Consider the following 23,589-nt stretch of genomic DNA (forward strand, 5'->3'; position numbering starts at 1 on the left):
ATGACACATTAACAAATATACTAGTGGTCTAGGGGCTGCTGTCGCCATGGTGATGTAAATCTTGCATACTATAAGCCCTCACAAAGAGAGTTCACCCTGCAACCCTCCCTCACTCAGAGCGGGGAGCAGCGTCAGGGCGCAGGCTGCAAAGCCTCAGGCCGCTTCCTCATGACATCACATGGTTGCAGAATGACTTCTCTAACATTCATCTGTGAGGCAAGACTTCCTAAACACAGCGCGCGGTCACCCCTCTGTTGATACTTGGAGCGGAAAAAAAGGGCTTCACTCTCCTGTGCGTATCATTTGTGGAAGGTAAGAGCTTTCCTCCTGTTTCTGGTTTATTTAAAGAAGGGAGTTGTAGTTCACTACCAAGAAGGAGAGAATGGAGGGGTTTGGATTTGTTGTAAAGAAAGACCCAAAGCTTTTCTTACCCTACATAATATTTAGAGTAAAAGTTTTTGACAGGTTGATGTTATACTGCAGAGGGGAACATAATTGAGGCCTGTAGATAAAGGGGATTCCTTTGTGTTCAATTTAATAATCTGATGATACTGAAATATATCTAATGTCCAACTTTCAGCTTTTAAACATTTAGTTTTGTCTTAGCTGAAACCCAGTGACGAATAAACCAAACCTTTCCGTATCATGAGGTTAGTTGACACATCTTGACTTTAAAGTCATCTATCTGCCGCTCATATTTCACTTTCTGCTCTCTGGCTTCATTCCAGCTCTTAACAGTGCAAACAAGACAGTAATTCAGAACCATGTCCAAGTTATGAAGTCTTGCTGAAAGCGAGAAACAGCTGTGAAAAAGTGCAGAGGGGGATACATTACGGTCGCTTGCAGTCTCATAGGCATTATGCTGTCATGTGTTCTGTACGGCGGGGTATTAAGATAATCCTTCACACTGTGTTTACATACCTTTGTGAGTTGCTTGTTCCTGGCTTATTTGAAAGGGGAAGTACTGTATAGTTGTAACAAGTGTGGTACTGTTGCATTAATGTTCTGATGGCTTGTGTAACGACATTTTCCCACTCGTTTTCTCAAAAATGTCACCTTTCCCAATGTTTTAATAAGACTGTATTTGTATTATTTCTTTCACAGGACCAGTTTTGAGTGTATGCATGTTATCAGCGATCTCATCATCTGACGCTACTTCCTGTCTTTGTCGTCATGGTGACTGTAAGAGCCCCAGAGCTCTTGGCTACAGGGCCAGCGAGGAGGACTGATGTCTGATCTCCACTCCTGACTGCTGCTGAAATATATGCTACTTCACACACCACGCTGCACGAGTGTCCCTTTTAGACAAGAGTCCCAGACATGGAGGAGGAAGGCAGGGTGAACGGCTTTGGACTGAGCCCAGGGAGGAGGGGCTCAGACTGGGGTCGAATCGCCCTGCTGGAAAAGACCAAGGAGTTCTTCCGCACCTGCGATGTGGAGGGCAAAGGCTTCATTACCCGCACAGATATGAGGGTGTGTGATGTTAAAATGTTAGGCGCAAGTGGGATGGAGGGACTACTGTTGTATTGGTAAAGTCTGCAGCCAATTGCATATCAGGGGAGATATTGATGACATCATTTTAGAGCTACAACTCAAGATTATTTTCTTATTCTTATTTATTGATTAATCAGTGTGAGAAACCTGTTGGAAAAACCTGCTTTTATTGTCTGAACACAGTTCTAAACCCAAAGATATTCAATTACCTATGATATAATAACACAAAATGTGGACATTTCTTGCATTTTAGAGGCTAGAAAAAACAAAATTTCTGGCATTTCTGTTAAAATTCCTAATTAATGAATACATTTTCATTCTTTTGTTTTTCCTACACACTCATCTCATATTCTTCTAACATGCACGGATGCTCTGCGAATGCATTAAGCCTCCATTAAGAAGAACAATAGTTGAAGAGGACAGGCTTTTACCTGTGGCATCATTTAGCGTCCTGTGGCGCTGTAATGACAGCAGGAAACACTTGCTTCTGAGATTTTTTTTTTTTTTTTTTTTTTCATGTTATATCACCATTAATAAAGAAGCCCTCCACCCACACAACACACTCGAACAGCCGGTGAAGTGGCAGAGTAGCACCATTGATGGAAATGTTTACAAGTATAGGTTCAGCACACACACACACACACACACACACACACACACACACACACACACACACACACACACGCATCATTTCACTGGCTGAAATGAAGAACACAGGCAAGAATAACTCACACAAGCCTCCTCCTGCTCACAATGTCCGAGCTGTGTTGTCAGTTCATTAGGACAGGGCCCTTGTGAGCATCATGCCGTTTGTTGCTCGTTTGTGTTGAGGGTTTCCAAGAAAGGCTCTGTACAGTGACACATAAAACAGCCACTTTGTGCCAGTGTTTATTCTGTGCTTGAGAACAATACAAGCCAGATAGGGCAGATTTAAAGCTCCACATTTATTGACTCAGATATTAATAATACCGTTGTTAAATGGAATCTACCTCCCAGCCACATCAATAGTCAACTTTGTATTGTGTTTCGTGTTGCTCATAATTCTTGTGTTAGTACAGCATTTAAATGTCTTGTGTCTGTGTGTTTATGTTTTCCTGGCAGAGGCTCCACAGAGAGCTGCCTCTGTCTGCGGAGGAGCTGGAGGATGTGTTTGACTCTCTGGATACAGACCACACTGGTTACCTCACACTGGAGGCATTCTCCTCTGGATTCAGTAGGTGTCTGCTGTCAAAAGCCTTTAGCTTGGTTCATATAGCTTACTATGATCTCAAGCTTAAACAGAGTCTAACCTGGAGCAAATGACATCGAGTAGAACCTTTGGACTCTTGAAAGACGCTTTCACAGAAAATAATGCCTGTTGTGCTATCAGATTTGTGTTTGAGGCTTTAAAATGCTTAAAGCCACTTTGGCTACGAGTGAAAATCACAAGATGATAAGTCAGAGAATACTGAATCAAACAAATATGTATTTTATTACAGATTTATTCACCTTTTCACTCAGTGAGTCTAAAGAAGAATGTGTTATTTCCAAAGTTGCAAAGTCTTAGTATATATTTCTCGAGGTCCAGTTTTATCTTTAGAGTGCATATCACTCTCCTGATTTATTTAGTATCAATTGCAAGAGCCTCTGTACAAGTGCACGAGAAAAAAATGTGGGATATGTTTTAAAGCTAATGTTTGGATGCTACTGAGATGTTGATCTAAAAAAAAATGCCACTGCCGCCCTGCATGGGTGTATCTCAGGTCAGTTCCTGCACGGCCGGAGGATCTCTGTGGCTGAAAATCAGGTCCCCAGCCCCGTCTTTAGGGCCAAGGAAGCCCTTTATCAGAGCCAATGGGAGGCCAAGCTGTCAGCAGTGGAAGACGAAGAAGAGGGGCACTTCTGTATGCTGCTGGAAAGCCTGGGGGCCAGTAATGTGTTTGAGGAGTGAGTGTAATCACTGTGAACCCTTTTATGTGTTTGTTTTTAGGTGTAGTCCACAGTTGACATGTTGTTTAATTTGACTAATCTTCCTTTTTGTGTCTTCTCCTTTTCCCTCTCTCCAGTCCAGGCGAGGTGCGCAGTCTTTGGGCCCAACTCAGGCGAGACGAGCCTCACCTCCTGTCCAATTTTGAGGAGTTCCTGGCCAGGGTCACCCACCAGATCAAAGAGGCCCACCAGGACAAGAAAGAGATGGAGAGTGCCCTCCAGAGGTATTCGGACAGGACACACATACACTCATGGGCGAAAAATTGCCTCATACTGTTACTGTTTAAGTGTGAAAGATGGGATTTGAAAGGTAAAAAAAGCAAGATGAAGGAAGGGAATGTATAGGCAAGGGAAACAACATATGAGGTGAAGGAAGGAGACTCAAAGTGGAAACGTAGGTATTAAAGATATGTGTTTTTTTTCTTTACTGCTGCGACAGTGAGTGTGGAACCTGGGTCAAAAAGGCTGCATTTCTTAATTGGTTCCCACACTTAAAGTACTGCACTTAATGTTCCATGTTAAACTAATGGTCTTCTCTCTGATTAGCTACCTAAAGAATCAGTGACATAACAGTGGGTTTGTGTGTGTGTGTGTGTGTGTGTGTGTGTTTATATTACTGCCCCATGCCTGGCCTGCAGCCTGAGAGTGTTTGCATGGATTTACCTGTAATTCTCTATAGAACAACCTCTTTTATCCGTGTCAAATGACCACTAATCTGGAGGCACGCTCTGAAGTCTGTCCACCCTCTGCTGGTGTTTAAATCCATTGATATTATACCTGATGGGGGACATGAAAAGCACTAAGAGGTATATAGTAGTATATGGTAAATATATTTTGATTTACTCCCATAAAATGCAGAGCAACAAGCAAAATTCCAGCTTAAATCCGTGTGGTTTAGTGCATATGGTTGCTTTCCCATGGCACTGCATGGTACTTGTTATTTCTCTAGACTTAACTAATTGGCTGTTTGGGTCTTAGCAATTGTCAGAGGGAATGTAAATACCACTCAGTATTCTTTTGAAAAACGAAGCTCAGCTGCTGTGTATTATTAAATGTAATTACAGGTACAGAGGGAATAATGCAACCTTAAGCTCAATCTAGACAACAAAGCTGTCCTGTTTCCTAGATATTATATCATGTCACACTGCACGTCTTTCATCGATTCATCATTAACCTCAGCGATTGTGATCTCTCCGTCCGTCTTTGCAGGAAAGCTGCGACGCACGACAGTGAGATCCGTCATTTGTATGAAGAGATGGAGGCGCAGATCAAAAACGAGAAAGACAGATTGCTACTGAAGGTACGGAAGCTTGAAAGAAAGGAAATCGACAAAAGCAGAACCCCTTTTTAACAACAAAATAACAGCTGTCAGACAAATAATTGTCCGTTCTTTACAGCATGCTGACATTGTTTTCTCCCCTTCCACTCCAAAATACGAGCTTCATTACCCAAACTTTTTGTGGAAATACCATTTTAAACTATTTAAAGCAGTTTTTTTTTTCTTAAAAGATGTCTGGAGGGGATCTTTAACCTCAAATCCTGTGCCTAACTCTTGACCTTTTAACCTCTTCTTCCTCTGGCTATGCAGGACTCTGAGCGCCTTCAGTTGCGCAGCCATGACCTCGAGCACCAACTGTATTCAAAGGAGAAAGAGCTGGACCTTCTCTTCCAGAAGCAGAAAAGGGTGAGTGCGTATGAACAAAGCGTCTCATAGCTCGAGTTATATCACAAACACATTTAGATGTTAAATAACTTGATTATATATTTAAATTTAAAAAATAGCTTGGTGCAGATGGATAATATTACTGAATGTGTGTGGCTATGGTAAAGTGTGTAGACTATATTAATCCTTGTAGGGAGGGGTTTAAACAGCAGCCATACAGATCACTTTCCACTGTAGATATACTGTAAGTACATGCACTCAGTATTAGTGCATTTTACATTCCTGTGAATATTTCCCTCTCCCTCCAGTTAGAGAACCAGTGCCACGAGCTGAGCAGCGAGAAGCAGGAGAGCCACGTGGAGAACGTCAAGCTGAAGATGACCAACGACGAGCTGTCCCGAGCGCTGGAGAACACCAGCCAGGAGCTGGCACTGGCCCAGGAACAGCTGGGCATGCTGCAGGAGCAGGCTGCCCGGCTCCACCAGGAGAAAGAGATGTGGGTAGCTGCACCTATTGTGCATATTTAAGGGTGATTTGTATTAACATTCAGTCATTTACGAGCGTTTCCTTACTACAGTTCATTCCCAAGATATGCCATAACCCTTACATAGTCTAACCTTAACTAAGCTTTATCTTGAAAATAAACCCTTAAAGAAGTGAGGGGTGTTGAGAGTGTGTCACTCTGTCATCTTTCAGGGAAATGTACAGAGTAACTGAGGGACTGCAGAGAGAGAAGCAAAGTCTCATGAAGCAGCTCGACCTCCTCAGGTACGATCAGAACATTCCTTGAGAACATATCGAACCTTGGTGAGGGTTTTGGTTTTAATCCTTTTGGCTTCTGGTTCAGTCCTAATTGGCAAACCTCACAGATCTGGCTGCAAAGCAAGACTCTCTCACTTTTTATGCTTCAGTGCCTTCTTTTCCACAGCAGATTTCATCTTTCTCATTAATTTCTCTTTTCTGTTTCTTTCCCAGGGAGATGAACAAACACTTAAAAGACGAGCGAGACATATGCTGCGGCGTAGTGAGTATACTTTGATCTAAGGTAGCACCTGTCATGGCATTTCCAGATTGATAAACTACTTCTGTAACGCAAACATACATCCCCTTTTGTTTAAATAAGCCTCGAACTTCACTCAGAAAGAAGCAGAAGCAGAGAGCGGGCCTCGCCAACATATTCGATGACACCAGCCAACCGGCGAAAAGGTGATTCATTTATCTTCCAAATGCTCTTTAACACAAATCATCTCGGTCAGAGTGTTTCCTGTGTGACAAAGAAGAATTTCAGCCTCAGTGTGATGTGAAAATCATGTGTCAGAGGAGGAAAAACAGAGGATATCTGATTCTATACACTTAGAATCAACTAAATTAACATTTTGAGTGCGTTGCCCTCCAGATTTTCATCCCAGTCAAGTGAATTGATCCAGTATATCCTCTGTTTCTCCTCTGTTTTTTAAAGAGCCCCACTGTTGGTGGACGGGTCCTACCAGTCTCTGGAGGCCTTGCCGATAGAGCACCTTCAAATCGTGTTTGTTGCTTCCTCCTCCTGCAGTGAGGATGACACCCCCACCACCAGCACCACCACCACCACCACCAACAACAACCCCTCCTCCACCACCTACTTCAGTGCCCCCGCATGTCAACAACGCCCTGCAGCCAAGAAAAACTACGGATTAGCCAATGGTTACGCCAACCCTGCTCCGCCCAAAGCGCACGATGTCAAGGCAAAGACCAAAAAATCACCCGGCAAGATGGCCACCGCTAAGAGGATGACGGGGAAAGACAGAGTGAGAGCGAGGAAAGCGGAAATTGAGCAGCAGGCCGGGGTAGAAGAGGAGGGCTTGGACGCCCCTCCGGACGGGTGGCCCCTCCGTCGAGTCATCTCCATCGAGGAGGACCACCTGGCCCACCTGCTCCATGGAGGGCCTCAACCTTTGCTGCACCAGCTCAGTGAGGAGGAGGACGAAGTGGACGATGAGGAGGAAGAGGAAGCTCAGAGTGAAGTTGAAACCAGTGTTGTCATGGCTGCCACCCCACCCTTTAGTCACCCTCTAGTCCCTGTGGCGGGAGAAGCTCCTCCGGCAAGGAAATCCCGCTTTACCCGTGCGAAAAAGACGCCTTTGTCTCCAAGAGGACAGCCTGTCGGGAAGGAGACCCAGCAAGTATGTCCAGGGCTTTGGAGCCTGAAATATGTTTTGATCTGAGCAAAAACAAGTTAGAACTTGCCGAGAACTTTTCTGTCTGTGTCTCTCTGCCATTGCCTGTGTTTTATCTTCTTCAGCAGGCAAAAGAAGGAGCACTGTTTGTCCCAGACCGCCTGTTTAAAGTTGTGCTGATTGGCAACTCGAGTGTAGGCAAGACATCCCTGCTCCGCTCCTTCTGTGAGGGCCGTTTCCACCCTTCCACAACTGCTACTGTGGGTGAGAAGAGAGACACTGTAATAACATGTCATCCTATGTATGTACAAAAGGCTGAATTCGAACGGCACGTGCATATATGTGTGTTTTTTTGTGGATGCTTACACAGAAAGATCGGAGGGCGACTTAGCATCACATGAAAAGGCTTGTGAAGTCACACTGCCTGTCTGAGAGCCCTGGCACACATTGTACTGCAGATTATGTCACTTCTGATGAATTTTTCTCCTGGCTTTCATCTTTCCCGACCCTCGCTCGAGCCTTGTTATCTCCACTTTGTTCCCCCCACTTCTCCTCTGAAATGAGGCACAGTCAGTATTAAGCCTCGCTAGACCCCCTAGTGGCCACTGTTTTGTCTTCATTGCTCTGTAAAAAAAACCAATGAATGTTGTCAAATTGAAGTTAGTTGAAACTAAATAAAAGAACCCTCTATTAAGGAATTATTAATTTATCCTTGGTATATTATGTTGATGTTTGTTGTTTCTTGATCAGGTATTGACTACAGTGTGAAGACACTAACCCTGGACAATATGCAGGTAGCCATGCAGCTTTGGGACACAGCAGGTCAAGAGAGGTGAGTTTCTATTTATTTGATATTATAACCTAAAACACAACTAGGATTTGCAAGTTCAACATGTAATAATAGATAATATTACATTCTTATTTGTTATTGTCAACCAATTGCTACATAGTATGAATAAAAAAAATCCTGACAGTTGGACAAAGTTTTGTAGTATTATAACAGCACCCCAAAGTCAAGTTATCTAAGTATACTGTGATAAACTTAAAGTATACTTAAGTAAAGTAAGTATACTTAGATATCAGTAAGTACATTTGAAGCACATCATTATTTTTAGTGTTTAATTGCTAGAAAAATACAAGTGTGTTTCAGAGTACTACTTTAAAGGCTAGTATTCTTCTAATACTTCAGCATACTTACTGCAAAATAAACAGCAGTGGAAGAAGTATCCAAATCCTTTACTTAAGTATCAATACATCACTGTGAAAATACTCCACTACAAGAAAAAAGTTTGTTAGTACCAGCAAAATGTACTTAAAGCAGCAACAAGGAACTTTCATATTTGTGGATTCCGGCAGCCCCTGTGGACAAACGCGGTAGTGTTTTCACTGCCTTGTGTCACTGATTTCAAGCAGAATCGGACCCAGTGGCAGACATGAAGAATAACTATGTCGAAAAAGGCACTGATGGTCTGGTGTGCTTATATAGGTCATCCAGAGGCATCAGTATTAAATTGAGACTCATAACTAGTTAAAAACTCTTTGTAGTAGGTTTAAAATATCAAAAGTAAAAGTACCCTTTGTGTAGTAAAATGGTCCCTTGTCTGTGTTTTACTCTTATATATGATGTTTGTATGGATTAATATTACTGCTGCATTAATATGTTGCATTTTACTGTTTTACTGCTAATTCTATTTCATTATTCCATAAGATCATCATGTTTGTGGCGTGGCTGTCCTCTGAGAACTCTATATCTCTATAAAGGCTTATCCTGAGCTTGGAAAAACAACTCTGTTTACAACTTTGTGACAATGCATTTTTTCAGCTAATCCAAGAGGTTTTAAGTAGTTCATTTAGCTTAAGGAGAAGGATCATTTTCTCAACACGTAAGGAACACTTAATCCTTCAGTATCAGAAAAATTCTGTCACCAAATTTAGAAATACATGTTTTCACTGGACAGGAAAGCTATGCAAAATAGTAATCTGAAAAATAACTAGTAACTAAAGTTGGCAGACAAATGTAGTGGATTAAAAGGTTTAAAATGTAAAAAATGTTACATATATAGTTCCTTGAGTAAAAATACATTCCACCATTGAAAATAAGTAAGTGCACTACATAGCAACACACAACAGCGTACAATTAGTATTTAAAAGTATGATTTGATTAGTTGAAATATAATAGCAAGTGTATTTTCATGTACTATTATGTAGTAGTATGCCAAAAGTCAAAATATCTTTTGAATACAATATTACAATGGTAGCATTTAGGTGTACTTTCATCATATTTAATTATTTATACACTTAAATTCGTAACTAGTAGTTGTGTACAGCAGGTCAATGTGGTGACAGTCAGACTCTTGTCACAGGTACCGCAGCATAACCAAGCAGTTCTTTCGCAAGGCGGACGGTGTGGTGGTGATGTACGACGTCACGGTGGAGGAGAGCTTCAAGGCCGTGCAACCCTGGCTCACCAATGTCCAGGTCTGAACGTTGACCTAAGGAAGTCCTCTTCAACTCTTCATGTGTACAGATTATGAGATTACAGGCATTTATCAAACACTGGGAGCCCATGTCGGGTTTGAAGTCTTCTTAAAATACTGCACTATTACTTTAAGTCTTAGAGGTTTTTCTTGTATTATCACTTGCAGAAGCTGAACATTTTTAGTTAAGTTCAGTACATCTTTTCAAAGATAGTAGGGAAAGAACAGCTGTTACTGATATCATTAACAATGACCCTGCTCTATTCAAGCGCCCCAGCGAGCCCTGACATTGTTAATTTTATGATTCCTACTGTTACACGTCAAAATGTCTTCCGTGAAAAATGACCTGTACTAAATCACCGGGCTCCTCTTTTTCAGGAAGCAGCGGGAGAAGGGATCCCCATCCTCCTTTTGGGCAACAAAATGGACATGGATGGAGACAGGGAGGTGTCATTCAAAGAAGCTGAGCAACTGGCCCATGTGAGTTTAATTAAAAGCTCTGAAATCCTTTTGATGTGAAATGAGGCCATGCTAGTAAAAACACAAAGATGCCAACAGTTCTGATCGCAGCCACCCAGTGTGATTCATTTCTTGACTTTCTGTGTGTATCCTGCGCAGGAAAACAAAGTGATGTTCTTTGAGGTCAGCGCCTACACTGCCAAGAATGTGACGGAGTCCCTGACACACCTGGCCAGGTAAGATCAAGGCAGTGATTCAAACAGAAACAGCTGTCAAGGGAAACGCGCAGAGACACTGTACACCTGCCATCAGATGCATGATAAAAATTGCAGATGGCCTTCTGTTCTTATTAGCTCTCTTCAGGAAATTGATCTGATTTGCTCATGCAGTGTTATCTCTCTCTGTCTTTACTCAGAGTGTTAATGGATCAGGAGGACAAGGTGAGAGACACAACAGTCATCCTCAGCGCTCAGCCGGTAAAGAAGAAAGCGTGCTGCAAGTGAAGTTTATACTCAATTTACTGAGTTCTTTTTGGACATTGGATTTGCAGTGTTTGAAGGCAACAATGAAATCATTCTCGGACCTTATCACAGAATGAAATTGTATGACTTCATTTTGTCCCCCCAAAATGTACAACATGTTCAAGTCGACAGGAAGGAGCGTGAGCATATAACCTACTGTCTTAATGAACTTAATTGATGAGGTTCAGAGGAAGAGATTGTCTAAAGGCAAAAAATAAAATGCTGCGTCGTTTTCTGTAAATGTTGCCAAATCACAGTAGTTCTCTCTATAAGATTTAAAATTTGGACATATTCTGTATTATAATGACTTTCAAGAGACAAATCATAAATATACTGTAGCTTTTTTCATAACTTAATGCTTTCCAGTTTTAATTTCTCTGTAGTTGTCTGGGCTAGTATATGTTAATGTAGTCATATTTAATGTTGAAGCTAAAACTACAACAAAATTATTTGGAATTCCTTAAAATAGCTGTTTAAATAAAATAAATAGTGAGAAAATTCAGACGTAATTCTTTAACATTTTATTCATCATCGTGTTCTTCTTTTTTTCATATTCTTTGTTTGTCTGTTCTCCAAAACAAAGTGTTACATGACATATTGCATCTGTGTTTGTTACTGAGGCATCGTCCTGTTTTATTCTGGCACCAAAGCACTGTTGCTCTGAATAATCCTCAATTAAAGAAATAAATTACATTTCACATCTTTCTGAAATCAATGAAGCAACAAACTTTCACATGCAAATAATAAATAATAAAATAAAACACAATTGATTACTGTACCCTCTATACAATTACACAGTGCGTAATAAATCTTAAATAACTGAAGGAAAAAAAGGATAATGACTGTGCTGTAACCCTCTCAACATCACGCAGATCAATACTTTTCAATTAGCTGCACGGACAATATAAAGACTCATAAATGCTTTTCGTTTTATACTCAAAATAACATTTCCAGAGAGTGAGAGAAAAATAAATCAAGTTCGTTTAGGATGTTACATTCAACGATGTGCCCGAGTCGATCAGGTTGGTACAGGTGATGGCACTATTGCTGATAGATACCTATTCTGATGACATCACTTTGGTGCTGGCATGATGGCATCCAATCAGATGCATCTGGTCGCCCTCGCTGGCCAACTGGAATGCTTGTTGGAGAGCCTGTGCGCCCCTCCCCTGCCCGCCTCATCTCCAAGTGGGTCCCGAAGGGCTGAGGGTAGTTGATTGGTTGTTGGTCCTCCTAACGCATTTTATAGTCGTGGGAAATGGCGGCCTCACAAAGTTGTCCTTTGAAGTCCAGCTCCAGGGTGAACTCCAGGTCACGCTACAAAAAGTAAAACGATTTTTATTAATTAAGAAACTGATTGTAGAAATATCCATTTGGTATTAAAATAGCCAAACAAAACTACTTAAAGGAACAGTGCGACATTTTAGGAAACACGCTTATTTCGCTCTCTGGCATGGAGTTAGATGAGAAGATTGATATTACTCATATGGAGCTACCGCTAGCAGCCAGTTAGCTAAGCTTAGCCTAAAGAATTGAAAAAGAGCATTGAAACTGCTAGCCTTGCTCTGTCTAAAAGGTAACAAAATCGGAACTATTTCTTATGGCGTGTTCACATTACAGCGTACTAAATGGAGTCACCTTAGCTCCAATGCAGTTGCTAGCAGTAGTGGCTTTGTTTCAGAGACTCAGTGTTTCTGTGGCAAACCTGGCAGCTGCATCTGCATGCTGATATTTTTGGCAAACAAATAAGGCTGTATTTTGAGGTCAGTTTGTTATGTACAGTTCTGAACAAATGCAGGAACACGAGCAGGCTGATTAGTTTTCGGCTCACCGCACGCAAAAAGCAGTTTTTCCATGTTAATGTGTATGCACTGTCAGATGGAATTTCTACCGGTTGCCTGGCAACTGGTGCCAGCCGATAAATAGTCAGGCACATAACCCCCCCCGTAAAACAGCAAATGGTTGTTTTTACACTTGGCATTTGTACGGAATAAACAAAGCAGATGCAATGTGTTAATTAATGAGCTTTAGGGGTGTTGGTAGGCAGATTTTTCTACCTTCGTATGGAGTCCGGCTAGCAGTCTTTGTACGAAGCTAAGCTAAGCCACTGCTGGTTGTAGCTTTATATTTATTGGACACGTATGACACTTCTCATTTAACTCTCCGCCTGAAGGTGAATAAGCACTAAAATGTCAAACTTTTCCGCTGTCGAACTGTTTAAATCGTAACTATTGAGTATTTTGCGGCAGTTTGTTGAGTCTTACCACGTTCTTCTCATTGGGACGGACAGCAACACTGCCAAAGATCTCCTCTCCCTTCTTGACTGTTAAGTAGTCCTCTAAGTAAAACACTGTCTGCTTCCAGTGTGTGCTGGCAGCATCTGGAGCTGAGGTAGAGGATAGGAGAAGTGGAGGGGGGTATATATGTGCATGAGCAAGAGGAAAACAGGAAAAGGAATGGGGGAAAAAAACATGATATAAAAAGGCAAGAAGATAAGAAGTTTAAGAAGAAAGGAGTAAAGCAGAGGAAGAAGAGAGGCAAGAGAAGTAAAAGGGAGGGTGAGAAATTCTAAAATTTACAAAATGTACTGGTTTCAATGGGCACTCAGCTCCCTTGGGCATGTTACCATGGAAGAAATGTAACAGCGAAGTGGCTGAAACTCACTCACTCAGTGGGAGAAATACAGAGGCTGATAGGAGAGAAGTCCTTCAGTGACGCTCAGCCTCAGGCCCAACAGACTCAGCCAAACATAGAACCTCCTCTACACATTATGTAAGCACTGGATGCATGACTGTATTACCATAAGCTTACATAACAGCTTAGCTACCCTTTTTATAATAAGCGTCCTCAACACCGCGTTACCAGAAGTGCTTGGTGATTCCGTCGGCTCACGTAACACCAGCAGAGTGTAGCCGAGAGCTAAGATGCTGAGGTGCAGTAGCTTTTTTTTTTTTTAATGGACATTGATTTTACTGCTCAGAGTTTTCAAAAAAGAACTTTGGAATAATTGCTGGATATTTCGCTGTAGGGCAGGCAAGAGTGTGAAAACTTAATCGACTGGTTGCACCCTTGATGTGCTTTTATGTTCCCTTTTTTACATTCTCAAAATTGTAATGATGGACGCCAGAGCTTAAAGGGTTGGTTGACTTAAATAATAAATAAAAATATTTCTCATCTCAGTTTTTGGGATTTCTGCCTCACTGAACCATTTTCCACACTTTCCCAAGTGCCAGTTCTTTCGTAGAAAGTAGTTCCAATAAAAGCTGATCATCATCAACACGTGTGAATTATCAAGAGAAGAACATTTTGCTGTTTTGTCTGCCTCTCACCTTTAATCATTTATATGAATTCACCCATGTCCTTTTGTTATATAATTTACCATTCATGGATACATAAATTATGTAGAGCTGCATAAAACCATTCATATTTGATGATTTTTGTGATACATCGTAGATGTCATAGTGCCTGGCAACACTGTTGTTGTGTTCTTTTGCTGTTACTGTTGTTATTGCTTTGAAATTGATTGACTTACTCTTGGCCCAACCAGAAATATTTTATAAGATCTGGCTACTGTGTGGCTAGTCACCTCTAGAAAGTAAGAAAATCAACCTCACCAGTGGAGAAGCCAGTCTTCTTGTGACACTTGGTGAACTCGATGTTGAAATAGGTGACCAGGGCGTGAACATAATCATTGCGCTGGATCTGCAGACAGAAGGCTGAGGTGAAGGACAGGTCCTCTGGCTTCACAGTGTAAATATCCACCTCCTGTCAAAAAGATTCTTTGTTAGATAATGCTTTCAATAGATATCGGCGCTTTTCAATTCATGAAATGTCATGTGTGACAAGCAGCACAGTGAAACAGCACTTCACATGTACAAGCACAGACACAAGTTGTCACCCCCACTTGCCATCTCTCACACACATGCAGTACATGTATATGTCAGTCCTTCTTGATTATTCACCATGATTATTGTGCATGTGTGAGTGTACGTGTGTGAAAGCCCACAGGTTGAATCACGGCTGGCAAACGAAGCCTGCTCACAGTACACATGCTGTGTGGGTGTCCTCCCTCCAGTCTACAAGGGAGGGAGGCTGTGTGTGTCAGTGTGTGTGTGTGTGTGTGTGTGTGTGTGTGTGTGTGTGTATTTGCTCGTGTCTATAACAAGTACCGCCTTAAGAATATGGCCCAAAATTCAAGTATCACATTTTGTTACCTGGCAGGCATCACTGTGGGTCCAAAATAGGAGTGGAGCAGGTGTGTCTCTGCTTTGCATGTAGATGATGTTGTATTTATGAGGACGTGTGGGGGGATTTTACACTGCAACCTGTTCATCTTGCCCGGGCCTATTGGGCTACGGATTGCTCGGCCATGTGCTGTCAGCATGACAGATTGTGATTTAACACCTCTGTCCTTTCCAATGATACGAGGCCAGTATCATATACACCAAATTGTAGGAGGAGAGAAAAAAAAAGTCCCTGGGAGCGACTTTGTAATTTTAGCGTGTGAGGAATGAGTGGCAGTTTGAATTAAGAGTGGGGAAGGGGTGAATAAGTCCTGAATACATACACGTGAAAGAGATACAGCCAGTGAGAATTAATTTTCAGACCAGCATGTCACTTACTAACTAGTAACCGACCTCCAACGTAACACACAAATCACCTTTTTGAACACAAAAGGATGGGGAACCCAATTCATCCCCACTGGTGACTCAATGCCTACTCTTGTGTGACATTTCATCATCGTCGCACAGAGGGAGAGACGGAGTTAAACCTCCCTATTCACTCAGACTAGTGAGGCCTGACATTGTTTAAATCTGAGAATGTGACAAAAGATGAAGGGTAAGAAGACGTGAGAGGGGTAGAGTAAGAAATGAGAATACAAAATGATATGAGACAAAAAAAAATGAAGAGGAATGAAGATATCAGATACTCAGAATAGAAAAGCAAAGAGAAGGAAGTGGAAAAGCAATGAAAAGAATGGTGGAGATTGAAGGGGACAAAGGAAGAAGCTACTGCAACCCTGAATGCCCTTATCTCCTGTTCATTTGAGAGATGAAAGACAAGCCACTGTTGTATCTTCAAGCATGAAAACAGAGCCGCAGACTATTACAGCTCTCCACAAACCTCTATAATGTACTAGAAAATAGGCTCAGCACACTTGAAATGTTCAGGGACTTTGGGATTGATAACTGTCTCTGACTTATTTTAGGTATTCATGTGATTTGATAGGAGAAGAAAAAAGTTGACAAACAGATTTTTGAAGGTATAAAAGAACATGTCATGAAAGGCTTGAGGTATGGTCACACTCCTTCATCATGCACAAGGACATAGACTAACCTTTAGGAGGCAGGCATTAGTCACCACCTGCTTGGGATCTACCACGTCCACCAGAGGCTCTTTGATGGCCACATTGCGAATGCAGCTCATGTCGAACCCGTACACGTTTTCCCACCCTGTGCGTACACACAACATAAACATCTGAAGTAGAGCACCCATATGAATACACATACATGGTGTACAGTATGTGTTTTTTGGGACTTTAACTTTCTGTACTTTCATACGCTTGCAAAGCTCTGTTCTCTGTTGCTGCCAAGCCCTCCGCATGAAAAAAAGGTAGCAGAGAAAGTAAAAACAAAGCACTTAACCCTGCCAGGAAAAACAGTCCTGTGCTCACGTTGTCTTTCTGTCTATCCAGCTCCGATGTGGAGAAAGACAAGCCCTCCTGAAAATAGACTCCGGCCTCCTCCACCTCCTCCGCCATGTCTGGCAGGCTTTTTTTATTTTTTATTATAATTTGGACTGAAAACACACCAAGCAGGCTTTTCCTCCCCCATTCCCTCTGTCCCTCCACTCCACCTTGCTTTGTCAGGGGGCCAAGCACTAAGTCTGAACGATGAGAAGGTGGAATATGCCACCAACGCAGACAGAAACTAAAAATAAGAGTGTGAGGGTTTGGGTTGACTGAATTCTTTTGGGATTTATGTGAAAGTATGTATGTAATAGAACAGAGAGGGCCACCTGTGCAGTAAAAGGAAACTCAGTAGGAGTTATTAACCCAGATTTGGTGTCTAAGTCCAAATGTGAATGGCACTTTTAATAATACTGCTTTGATCTGGCTCACAATGTTAAGCTCAGCACTCCTGCTGTGATAGCTATAAAGGCACCTCACTGCTTTAAATGCCTTTGGTACTACTTTCTAATAAGGCATAATTTACACAGAGTTTCTATATTCAAATCAATGGCTTTATTCATGGGTTAATACATACTTCTTATGATTTTATATACCAGTAACAAGCCATATGTACATATAATTTGGGTTGCCAGGTTGTAAAAATCCCTTTGGCTGCTGTAAACCCTAGCCTAACTTGCTTGTCTTTTTAGAAACTCTTTATTATTGACTAAAATTAATAACTACGGACCTGATGGCTCATTAAAATGTGACAAACCCATGACCTTTTATTTATGACTTACTCATTTCTCGCAGTAATACATCAGCCAAACAGATTTTTCACAACCTGGCAATTGGGTTGGGTTGGGATTATCAGTAAAGCCTTAAAGCTGCTTTAATTAATATTTTTTATAACAATAGATCAAATGACTGTGTGCAATGTAAAATGGGTCACTCATAGTGATGAACCCACTAGATCCCTAGTGCCCCTCAGTTCTTTGGAACATTTTAGCATCTTCCAACTCATTGTTTTGGTCTTATGGTCCACAACTTTAATGCTTTAAATAAGTCTTACTTCTCTTATCAGACACAGGCACCTGTTTTCAGCTAAAAGCTCCAACAAACACAGTGTATGCTACCAGCTCAGCACCAAACGACAGACAAACAAAGTTAGCAAGTAGCTATTTAGTGGCTAAAGAGCTTATATTTCCCTCAGCAGTTGGTGGAGAGAAAAACAAACCTGAAAGGAGAGTAAACATTGGACTTGATTAGGTGGACAGAGACACAAGTACAAATAAATGCTAATGTGGCCAAAATATTAATTAATGCACGTTAAATAAAATATCTGTTAATGTTGAGAAACCTTTTTGCTACAGCTTTTATAAAGAATTAGAAAAAATGGAACCATACTATTTCAAATGTAACTTGAGTTTGATTTTACTTCATCTGCACAGTGGTCATTAATTATGCACTGCACAGCTGAGAGGGAGACAGAGAGAGACAGAAGAAAGCAATGACTTAGCAAAAAGAGAGTGAGAGAAAAAGCTAACGAATCTGCTATAATTACTCACAATGAATCTTGAAGTCCTTGTACTGCCTGTCTTCAATGGCTACCACGTAGAGAGCTGCTCTGTCAGGGAACATCAGGCCTCCGGGTTTCTGAATACAAGAAAAGTTTCATGAATCATTGCACGCACACAGAAAGGCCATCCATCACCTTTATTGTTCGCACACCTGGCATGTAATATAAGATCACATGTTCTGAGTTTAAAGCCAGCAGGCAGCTACTGAGGTTAGGAGCCATATCATTCACGCATGACCTCAGCATCTGAGCAGCAGACACATGCAGCAAAAGCGTACAGTAAATCCTCTACTTCATCACTGTCTGGTGTGTTTATGTGTCAAAAGCCTTATTTGTCCGGCAGCCAGCTACACACACACACACACACACACACACACACACTAAAACCCCAGCCCTCCCCAAGCCTCCAGCAGCACCATCATACCAGCCACTTGTCCCTGGCGAAGATGACGGTGTTGAGCATGGACTCATAGAAGAGGCAATAGCCCATCCACTCTGAGATGATAATGTCCACCTTCTCCACAGGCAGCTCCACCTCCTCCACCTTGCCCTTGAAGATGGTAATGACTGCGGAGTGGAGAGCCACAAAACAGCAGGCAACAAATTACTACATGACATCTTCATCACATTAATGCAAATCGAACAATGACTCTATTCTCAGATGACACTGTTTTTATGCTTTGGGATTGCTGTAAATTAGTGCGGCATAATTACTGCGCTCCTCACATTCCCCCCCCCCGTTTTATGCATCACTTTGGTTTGTCTTGTTTTCCATTCTGGCCTCTTTGACCTACGATATGGAGATACTAAGTAGAAAACACGTCAAAGTAAAATAGATGGAAAACAGTAGGGAGTTTAGCATCATCTGGTAAAAAAAACTGCGTTTTAATTTGTAATTGTGTAAAATACTGCATGTTTTAATATTTTAAGAAAAGTACTGGAAGCAAATGATAAACTACCCTAAAAATGGAAAATGTGTAAAATGCTTATAGTGTATGTATGTATACTGCAGAATTATTCATATTACTACACAGAGAAAAACTTAATGTGCGAGAAAAATGAATGCATATAATGTGCAGATGCTTTCTTTGTAAACTAGCTTTTTCTCAAACTCAAACACTTTAAAGATGTAGTAAAAGACCATCAGCTTAAAATGCCTGCAATGTAAATATAACAGATGAAACAAAAATCCGCCCTAATATCAAAATGTGCAGGTTATGAAACCCACCATCTGTTGCCAGTCCTCCGTCTGTGAAGTTCAGGGTGGCACTTTACAATGGTAATCATCACCACTGAGGGGATTCTGATTGATGGCAGAGATTATGGTTGTTTGACATCATAGGCGAGCTGCCAGTTAACCATCAGAACTGTGACTAATATTGTCGGGTGTGATGGAAATATGCAGATTTTTCACGCCACTTCTAATCCAGATGTCATCGCACTGTTCTGCACTCAGACAGATGGACATAAGATATATAGTAGTAATGGAAAACCACTTCAACTTACCATTGTGTAGGTGGTTTGACTTGATGATCTTCTCTGAATATTCAGATATACTTGAACATTCAATCTGTGGGCACAAAGACAAAACCACAGGTCTGATCAAGACCCCGCTGAATGTTTGTTGCAGTATCTATGTTGTTTATAGGTTAGCCTCCCTCCCCATATACAGCAGGTTAACCTTTGGGGTACTATCAGAAGGACAAATTTAATCAAACCCTGCTAATCCATTTTAACAGTAATGTCCCTTATCGCTCACCTCAGACCCTGTGCAGCATGAAAACTAATACATCATTTTGCTCATCCAAAAGTGTAATCCAGTATATGGATTATACATAACTGTGGGAGACACTGCCATAATGTATAACCTGCTCTAAAGGGAGCCAGATGTCTCTTATTGCCTCTGTGTGTAAGATTACCCATTTCTGGACTGAAGACAAGATGCTAGGAATTTTAAAAAGGCAAGGTACGTGTGCACATGATTTGGGGGGAAGGAAAGGCCACGGATGAGAGATAATGTGACGGTGGAGCCAGATATGATATTAATTTGGACGCCGACAGGGTGTGCAGCTTTTCTCTCTCACAAAGGTTTAAACAAAAGCAGGGGCTGCTAGATCATTATAATGAAGAATTTAAACTGTGGAGTGTTTGTTTGTTTGTGGTCAAAGGGCGTATCTATCTGTCTCACCCCATACACGTGTTTGGCGCCGGCATTGGCAGCAAACATAGAGAGGATCCCTGTGCCACTACCAACATCCAGGACGATTTTATCCTTGAACACATGCTTGTTGTGGTACATGGCGTTTCGGTAGGTCAGCGTCCGCACCTCGTCCTTCAGCATCTCCTGTTTAAATTAAAGACAAAACTATAAGTGCACAGCTGTGACACATAATGATTGTTCTTGAATAACATGCACACCACTATAGTTTCTATACTGAACTGGTATAGACTACCTGATAGAAATCCTCAAAGGAATACATAATACACATAATGTTACATAAGGAAAATACAAATATGTGTACATCAGGCTAAAAGCTGGCAGCTGCATATTTTCTTCAGCATGTGAATAAATATTTTTTTAATGTATAATGAGGTAGATAAGGCCGTATTTAGGCCAAAAGCCTATGTGACAGTGGCAGTGCTTCTTGAAATAGACAGGAGTACAACACAAAGCCTTTGGGGACCACCTGATATCCATCTCCCTGAACCCATTCTCACATCCCACTTTCCGTCTTTCTTGCTTTGCACTCCTCTAATCAGGACACTCTCTTTGTCTGCAAGCGGACAAAAACCTGACCCACATGCTAAATATAAACATTTAAAAAGGTCTATATGTCCCCAAACTTTTCCACCACCGCCTCTCCTTCGCAGATCAAGGTCATTAGTTAGGGTATAGCTCTGCAATCTTATTTAGCAGTTCACTGTAGATGACTGTAAAAGACAGACACAGATTGTGTTCATTTATGGAGCGCTGCACATGGACTATTACCATGCATCTGGTGTCTTTAGTGCCAGTTGGTAATGGAAAAGCCTCCCCATTTGTCAGCCAAGAGACACTCACCACTAATGTAGAGAATTCAGCAACTCTCTGTTTCCCTGCAAAATATCATTCTTAAAATGTTTGTTGTTTGTAAAGGGACAGATGCTTTTGAGGATTATTTTTGGGGTTATTATTACTTATTTATTATTACTTTCCGGAAATAATTAGGTTAAATTTTGGCATTTTCTGTTCGTGTTACCATGTTTTTGATGCCATTTGGATACTTTGTTGGTTAAAACCTGTCTTTAAAAGCACAGGAAGACTGAGGTCTCATAGCTTGTATTGACTTCTGGTTCTTTGTTTTGTTGTTTTTAGCAGTTGTTTTTGGCTTTGACTTCTCTTTTCTACTGCTACTTTATTTGGAATCAATTGTCTGTATGAAATAGTTTCTTAGTTATGGATAAAATATCATCTATGCCAGAAACAAGATTTGGATCACTACCAAAATCAAAGCCTATCTGTCCATGGAAGTCTGTTGGTGTTAAATCAGCCACAGTTTTTGACACATCCTGCTGAGACTAACAGGGTTGAAACTCCTTGGCAAGTAAAACAGCATCAGGTTAGACAGAGCTGGTGTCAATACTGAGCTACCATTTGTCAGCCTGGCCCGCCTACCTCATGGATGCCAAAGTGGGCATACGAGTCGAAGTAGTAGTCCCTTGATGTCATTTCCTCGGGGCTGATGAACTTGGCAATCTTGCCTCGACCCGGACAGGTGGCCAGGGCCGCTACATGAGGCGTATGGGGGATGCAGGGCACATGGTGGGTAGTAGGCACTGGTTTAGGCAGTGGGGAGGGCTGGGCTGACTGAGAGAGGGGGGACGTGACAGGCTGTTGCCGCTGGTGAGGAGGGATAAGAAAGAGAAGTGGGAGAGCTGTATCAGGATTTATAGATTAAAGACAAGAATAAGTCAAAAAGCAGAGGGTTTGAAGATTTCAAGGGAAGGAAATGACAGAACTGCAAGTAGAATTTCAAGGACCTGCATATATTTTAATAAAGGGTTAATAGAGACAGATTGAGTCTGCTTGAATGAACTGCAAGCCGAAAGGGAATCATTCAAAAAGCATTCAAATGTTCATAAAAGCATATAATCTTTGCCGTTACACAGACAGCAGACTCAGAGAAGAGCCGGCAGAAGATGCAGGTTACGTTTCAGCACCAAGGACAGCGGGCACAGCCACGTCCAATACGTCCATACATCCAAAAGCTGATCATTTAACCTGAGTGCAAACCATCTGCATGCATTATCACTAGCATTGCAATTACAGCGGTCGACTTAAGATCACCCGTAACATCTGCAGCACACCGGGACATGCACTTATCCTTTGCTTGCACGCCATCACAGTGCAACATGCATTCTAAATGTGGCTGCGATGGCGATAAGAAACAGATATTTAAACATAATATTCGAGTCAAATGTTTTGTCAGCGTAAAAATAACCACATTTAGAGTGTCCCGCTCCCGCTATATAACAGGCTGCAGGACATCACAAGGTCCCTACCTCCGAGCTGTCCGCCTCCGCCATCTTCCGCCGTAGCAGCAAACAACGCGACGAATGCCTCAGTCCCATGAGAGCCGGCGAGATTTAGGCTACAACTCTTTTTAAGTGTACGAAGGTATCTGAAATCTTAACAGAAACGAGTCAAAAAATAACACTAAACCAACGAATATGTGGCGGTAAGGCGTGTAAAGATGAAAGTCATAAAAAGCGACGTGCGGGTATTACAGTTTCAACCAAATTAAATCCATTCCCCGGGAAAAGTTGTAAAATGGATTTGCAGGAGGTGAAACGTACAGTAATCCATACTGTAGATGTGATACAGGTTGTTGTAGTTGGAGGACTCGGGGTGGTAGAGCCGTCTATTGGCTGGAGGGGACTGGGCTCCGACTAAAAAAGGTTGCAGGTTTGATCCCAGCAGGAGTCAATGAGTCCATCAGCACGCGGGCGACCCGTTTAGGTGTCCTCGCGCAAGACACTGAAGCCCTACCTGCTCGCTCATGTTTGAAATCTCTGAGTAAGAGTATCCGAGAAAATGTAAAGTGTCACCCACGACCCCCCCCAAAAAAAAGGCACCCCGTTGCGCACTATAAACAAAACCCCACACCAGGAGGGGAAAATAAAGCTTCCTTTCTTCTACTTCTCTTGGAAACTGCAGACTGGAAGTCGTACAGTCCTTGGCTTCGCGTGCGCCCCTGGAAAGTCCTCTGCGTGGTCCCGAGGGGTTTCCCGGAGAGAAAGTTAAAGGGGGTTCAAACTGGGAACGTGCTCCGCCGTTACGCACGAGCCCATCGGGTGACAGGACGCGATCAAAACGTTTAAAAAAATATGGCAGTAACAGTCACAAAACAGGAACAAATCTCTGCTTCATAAAGGCAGATGCCTCCTCACACCAGACTTTACCACAGACACTGAAACACAGCTCTACGGCGACCAATGAGCTCCTCAGCCGCTCGCTTATATAACATAGGTGTTTTATACTCCACGGTATTATCATCTATCTGGTAGGCTTGAATATTCCTTGAAAGTATTACTTTATTAAAGTAACAGTTAGAGGTTATG

The 23,589-nt window shown here is 41.8% G+C and overlaps 2 protein-coding genes across 5 annotated transcripts; one reads left to right on the forward strand and one right to left on the reverse strand.

Annotated features, from left to right (window-relative positions):
• Nucleotides 1-58: 58 nt before the first annotated feature.
• Nucleotides 59-11,436, forward strand: cracr2ab (calcium release activated channel regulator 2Ab). 4 transcript variants are annotated; one of them, XM_051391956.1, is made up of 18 exons: nt 64-312; nt 1,105-1,473; nt 2,596-2,707; nt 3,237-3,420; nt 3,540-3,686; nt 4,672-4,762; nt 5,051-5,146; nt 5,434-5,621; nt 5,822-5,893; nt 6,101-6,149; nt 6,249-6,331; nt 6,585-7,287; nt 7,410-7,545; nt 8,032-8,113; nt 9,645-9,759; nt 10,137-10,238; nt 10,377-10,453; nt 10,633-11,436. In XM_051391956.1, the coding sequence occupies exons 2-18, from the start codon at nt 1,321-1,323 to the stop codon at nt 10,718-10,720; spliced, it is 2,478 nt and encodes an 825-aa protein (XP_051247916.1). In that variant the 5' UTR covers nt 64-312; nt 1,105-1,320; the 3' UTR covers nt 10,721-11,436. The 4 variants fall into 4 exon arrangements, 3 of the variants coding, with proteins under 3 accessions (XP_051247916.1, XP_051247914.1, XP_051247917.1); XM_051391954.1 differs by having other exon boundaries at nt 69-312; nt 7,407-7,545; XM_051391957.1 differs by having other exon boundaries at nt 72-312; nt 6,678-7,287; nt 7,407-7,545.
• On the reverse strand, nt 11,245-23,424 carry LOC127358692 (protein arginine N-methyltransferase 8-B). Its single transcript, XM_051391992.1, has 10 exons — nt 22,531-23,424; nt 21,644-21,868; nt 20,177-20,332; nt 19,495-19,558; nt 18,413-18,555; nt 17,978-18,065; nt 16,076-16,191; nt 14,353-14,503; nt 13,003-13,124; nt 11,245-12,055 (listed from the first exon to the last, which is right to left on the reverse strand). Exons 1-10 carry the CDS (start codon nt 22,597-22,599, stop codon nt 11,972-11,974), a joined length of 1,218 nt encoding a protein of 405 aa, XP_051247952.1. The 5' UTR covers nt 22,600-23,424; the 3' UTR covers nt 11,245-11,971.
• Nucleotides 23,425-23,589: the final 165 nt, after the last annotated feature.

This window comes from Dicentrarchus labrax, unplaced genomic scaffold, assembly GCF_905237075.1.
Source record: "Dicentrarchus labrax unplaced genomic scaffold, dlabrax2021, whole genome shotgun sequence".
In the NCBI taxonomy this organism is placed as follows: domain Eukaryota; kingdom Metazoa; phylum Chordata; class Actinopteri; family Moronidae; genus Dicentrarchus; species Dicentrarchus labrax.